This window comes from Haliotis rufescens, unplaced genomic scaffold (genome assembly GCF_023055435.1).
Source record: "Haliotis rufescens isolate VD_foot unplaced genomic scaffold, xgHalRufe1.0.p SCAF_69, whole genome shotgun sequence".
NCBI lineage: Eukaryota > Metazoa > Mollusca > Gastropoda > Lepetellida > Haliotidae > Haliotis > Haliotis rufescens.
The window spans coordinates 805,322-811,331 of record NW_025964360.1 but is presented as its reverse complement, the minus strand read 5'-3'; the positions used below and the strand labels follow the sequence as shown (position 1 = coordinate 811,331).

Genomic DNA, 6,010 nt, shown 5'->3' with positions numbered 1-6,010 from the left:
ACACACACACGCACGCACGCACGCACACACGCACACACACGTCGCTATTTAAGTGCAATAATCTTAGACGCGACGTCAAACCTCATTTCACCTCACCTGGCCGACCGATCAGGCTTTTGAAGTGACAATTGTTAAAACTACTAATTGTAAAACAAACAAAATAATAATTGATATTGTTAAATTGGAGGCAAGTGTTTCATGTAACAATTGTATGCATAGATAACCAAAATTTATTTGCATTCATTTTCTCCAAAACATGTCACCATTTTCTCATTTTGGGGTCATTATCTCCAAATTGTCCGGGGCTATTTTTGCAAGGGGCCATTTCTCCTGCTCCCAAACAAACTATATATACTACCACTGGCACTCTTTCTATTATTGCTACTACTGTTGTTGTTGCTTCCTCTTCTTTATTTCAATATTACTGCTAGTGTGACTACTTCTAGTTTCAATAGTCCTACTGCTCCTGTCATTTTACAAACGCTACTTTTACTTTTCCTACTGCAACTACTACCACTACTACGAGTAAAAACAGAACGCCGAATCCATTAATATAATTCATTACAATTTACTCCAAAAATAATTCCAGAGCAGAATGCAATTTGAATATTTAACTTCGGGAAACTGTGTACATTAATATGTTTGCTCAGTTCGTTTCAATTTCTATGTGTATGTTTTATACTAACTCTGCTGTTGTCAACTTCCGGTTCAACACGATGAAATAAAATGGCGGCGCCCATGTACAACGTGTTTGTGGGAGCTGAAACAGGTTTATTGAAAGGCATCACCTTGAAAAAGGCACAGTGGAACAACCTGAATGCTCTTGCAAGTGCTGATAAAGAGAAAGAAATATGCGCCATATGTTGGGATAATACAGACGAGTCGAAAGTATGTTTTGGTTTGAAAAACAGACAGGTGCTTGTTTATGATGTTGAAAATCAATCACTTGAAGACGAAATTCACACGTTGGACGGAGGCAGTGGGAAATTTCGTGCTATAGCAAAAGTTGAAGGCAACTATTTGACAGCCGTGGAATCGGGTCTAGTCAAACTCTGGGACGATGTCGACAAGAAAACCATCGAAATTGAAGCAGGGAAAGATTTGTTTTGCATGGAGCAAAAGCCACAAACTCCCAATATCATCGCTACTGGGGGAAAAGAAAATGAACTAAAACTGTGGGATCTTCAGAAACATTCCGAACCAATATTCAAAGCAAAGAATGTGAAAAATGACTGGTTAAATCTGAGAGTTCCAGTTTGGGTAATGGGTGTACAGTTCCTTCCAGGAAGCGATAAGATTGTCACCTCAACAGGTCATCACCAGGTCAGAGTGTATGACCCACAGAGTTCACAGCGTAGACCTGTCCTTGACATTGAAGTGGACGAATATCCTCTTACAGCAATGTCATTGCGCCATGATCGAGACAATCAAGTCCTCGTTGGTAACACACAGGGAAAGATGGCATTGGTTGATTTGAGGAATGGGCAAGTCGTGCAAGTTTATAAAGGTTTTGCTGGAGGTATACGAGATATCAAATGTCATCCCACGAAACCCCTTGTTGCATCTTGTGGTTTGGATAGGCATTTACGTATACATGACATCGATTCTAGGGAAATGGTCAACAAATTGTATCTGAAGTCAAGGCTCAACTGTCTCCTCTTTTCATCAAGAGACGGAGAAAATGTCATGGAAAATAAGAGTCAGGTTCATGAAGAAGTGGATGTAGAGTCAGGTATTGAATCAGAAGAAGATGAGGATGTTTGGGAGAATCTTGAACTTGTGAAAACCAGGACTCTGAAAAAGAATGAGAAAGAAATTGTTGTCAAAGAAGATAAAGTTGATAAAAAGAAGAAAAAGAGAAAGAAATTGGATAAACAGAAAGAGGTTCCCACAACCAAGAAGAAACGTAAATGAAGCAGAAAGACGTTAACCATGCCGTGAACTAAAAACACATTTGGGTGTCAAACATTTAAAGACTATAATAGCATACAGAAACATGTCAACATGAAACGAAAATTGTCACCTAGATTAACAATGGTGCCAGTAGGGTTTTTTCCATCATGTTTTGGTTTGGTTTGTTGTTTTAAGCTGCGCTCAGCAATATTCCAGCTATATGACGGCAGTCTGTAAATAATCGAGTCTGGACCAGACAATCCAGTGATTTACATCATGAACATCGATCCACGCAACTGGGATCGATGACATGCATCAACCAAGTCAGTGAGCCTGACCACCCGATCCTGTTAGTCGCCTTTTATGACAAGCATAGTCGCCGTTTACGACCAGCATGGGTTGCTGAAGATTCTACCCCGGATCTTCACGGTCTTTTTCATCATGTTCACAGAACATCTGAGCATCAAATTGCTATATACAAAACGAAATAAATGTATGCTTAGTGTAGCCTCAGTTATGTTCTGTTTCAATCAATCTCTCTTATTTTGACTTAGGTGCTAAGGTTTCCGATTAAATTATATGAAAAAGAATATAATTATTACACAAACATGTCAAAGGTCTTTAAACAATCTTGCATAGCTGCTTTTTATAAGTGAATCATTTTATGACATCGAAAGACATTTTTGACTGATCAGATGATCATCTGTGGCAATGTTGCCATGGTTACTGAATCAAATATAGCTCTTCTCTTCTACTTGTAATTGGGGCGGTCAGGTAGCCTAGTGGTTTAAAGCGTTCGCTCGTCACACCGAAGACCCGGGTTCGATTCCCGACATGGGTACAATGTGTGAAGCCCATTTCTGGTGTCCCCCGCCGTGATATTGCTGGAATATTGCTAAAAGCAGTGTAAAACCATACTCACTCACTCACTCTACTTGTAATTTTTTTTATGAAGTAACCATGGTAACTGCAGTATGTGGGACCCGTGTATTCACTACCAGTATGAGGTGATGGATACCGGCAGGGCCTAGCCCTGGGATGGAGTAAATTTTTTGTTTTGATTGGTTTCCTCCACTAGAATGTGTGGGATTATGGGGAAAATATCGACCTACTTCGGGCAACCAAGTGCTGCTCAATACTTTCATGTTGCATGTTTTGATGTATGAGTGACCATTGACGTATGGAAATATAACAATAAAACATCGTGGGTCAGTCTTGTGACTTGACTTCAGTTGATTCTCTTGTATCGTCGAGGGAGAAATATATTGTTATTGACAATGTTGAGAGCATCCTAGCAATACAGTTACTATGTATAGATTGAATATTTTGTGAAAAACAATGAATAAATACACATAAGGAATCATTGATGAGAATTTTCTTGTTTCTTCATGTGAGACTATCATATACTCATGAATATCATACCCCAATGCCTCGATTACAGGTCTCACTCATACCCAAAGATATGGCATTGAGATAACCTCCCTTTGCCTGTGAGGTGGAGGTGGGTCTCACTGTCTACTGGTACCTCAAATTGGTGTGTTGAAAACAAAGGCTAACTGTCTCAGATGTGACATGCCTGGTTATGTCAGGAGTTTGTGTCACTTTCTGCACTTTGCAGGCGACATGGATGAAGATTTAATATTGCTGATGACAGATTTTAGATGTAATATTGCTGATCACAGGGTTTAGATGTAATATTGCTGATCACATGGTTTAGATGATCTCATGGTTTAGATGTAATATTGCTGATCACATGGTTTAGATGTAATATTGCTGATCGCAGGGTTTAGATGTAATATTGCTGATCACAGGGTTTAGATGTAATACTGCTGACCACAGGGTTTAGATGTGATATTGCTGACCACATGGTTTAGATGTAATATTGCTGACCACAGGGTTTAGATGTAATATTGCTTTTCATAGGGTTTAGATGTAATATTGCTGATCACATGGTTTAGATGTCATATTGCTGACCACAGGGTTTAGGTATAATATTGCTGACCACATGGTTTAGATGTAATATTGCTGATCGCAAGGTTTAGATGTACATGATGTAATATTGCTGATCACATAGTTTAGATGTAATATTGCTGACCACAGGGTTTAGGTATAATATTGCTGACCACATGGTTTAGATGTAATATTGCTGATCGCAGGGTTTAGATTTAATATTGCTGATCACAAGGTTTAGATGTACATGATGTATTATTGCTGATCGCAAGGTTTAGATGTAATATTGCTGATCGCAGGGTTCAGTTGTAATATTGCTGATCACATGGTTTAGATGTAATATTGCTGATCGCAGGGTTCAGATGTAATATTGCTGATCACAAGGTTTAGATGTACATGATGTATTATTGCTGATCGCAAGGTTTAGATGTAATATTGCTGATCGCAGGGTTCAGTTGTAATATTGCTGATCACATGGTTTAGATGTAATATTGCTGATCGCAGGGTTCAGTTGTAATATTGCTGATCACATGGTTTAGATGTAATATTGCTGATCGCAGGGTTCAGATGTAATATTGCTGATCACAAGGTTTAGATGTAATACTGCTGACCACAGGGTTTAGATGTGATATTGCTGACCACATGGTTTAGATGTAATATTGCTGACCACAGGGTTTAGATGTAATATTGCTTTTCACAGGGTTTAGATGTAATATTGCTGATCACATGGTTTAGATGTCATATTGCTGACCACAGGGTTTAGGTATAATATTGCTGACCACATGGTTTAGATGTAATATTGCTGATCGCAGGGTTCAGATGTAATATTGCTGATCACAAGGTTTAGATGTAATATTGCTGATCACAGGGTTTAGATGTAATATTGCTGATCACAGGGTTTAGATTTAATATTGCTGATCGCAGGGTTCAGTTGTAATATTGCTGATCACATGGTTTAGATGTAATATTGCTGATCGCAAGGTTCAGATGTAATATTGCTGATCACAAGGTTTAGATGTAATATTGCTGATCACATAGTTGAGATGTAATATTGCTGACCACAGGGTTTAGATGTCATATTGCTGATCACAAGGTTTAGATGTGATATCTCTGATCACATGGTTTAGATGTAATATTGCTGATCGCAGGGTTCAGATGTAATATTGCTGATCACAAGGTTTAGATGTAATATTGCTGATCACATGGTTTAGATGTGATATCTCTGATCACATGGTTTAGATGTAATATTGCTGATCGCAGGGTTCAGATGTAATATTGCTGATCACAAGGTTTAGATGTCATATTGCTGACCACAGGGTTTAGATGTCGTATTGCTGATCACATGGTTTAGATGTAATTTTGCTGATCGCAGGGTTCAGTTGTTATATTGCTGATCACCAGGTTTAGATGTAATATTGCTGATCATAGGGTTTAGATGTAATATTGCTGTTCATAGGGTTTAGATGTAATATTGCTGATCGCAGGGTTCAGATGTAATGATGCTGATCACAAGGTTTAGATGAAATATTGCTGATCGCAAGATTTAGATGTAATATTGCTGATCACAGGGTTTAGATGTAATATGGCTGATCACATAGTTTAGATGTAATATTACTGATCACCTAGTTTAGATGTAATATTGCTGATCACATGGTTTAGATGTGATATTGCTGACCACAGGGTTTAGATGTAATATTGCTTATCACAGGGTTTAGCTGTCATATTGCTGATCACATGGTTTAGATGTCATATTGCTGATCACAAGGTTTAGATGTACATGATGTAATATTGCTGATCACATAGTTTAGATGTAATATTGCTGACCACATGGTTTAGATGTAATATTGCTGATCGCAGGGTTCAGATGTAATATTGCTGATCACAAGGTTTGGATGTACATGATGTATTATTGCTGATCGCAAGGTTTAGATGTAATATTGCTGATCGCAGGGTTCAGTTGTAATATTGCTGATCACATGGTTTAGATGTAATATTGCTGATCGCAGGGTTCAGATGTAATATTGCTGATCACAAGGTTTAGATGTACATGATGTATTATTGCTGATCGCAAGGTTTAGATGTAATATTGCTGATCGCAGGGTTCAGTTGTAATATTGCTGATCACATGGTTTAGATGTAATATTGCTGATCACAGGGTTCAGTTGTA

General features: G+C 38.2%; 1 protein-coding gene across 1 annotated transcript; it reads left to right on the top strand.

Moving 5' to 3' along the window:
- The first annotated feature begins 700 nt into the window (after positions 1-700).
- On the top strand, positions 701-2,190 carry LOC124148697 (WD repeat-containing protein 74-like). Its single transcript, XM_046519934.2, has one exon. It carries the CDS (start codon positions 727-729, stop codon positions 1,912-1,914), a length of 1,188 nt encoding a protein of 395 aa, XP_046375890.2. The 5' UTR covers positions 701-726; the 3' UTR covers positions 1,915-2,190.
- The last annotated feature ends 3,820 nt before the right edge of the window (positions 2,191-6,010 follow it).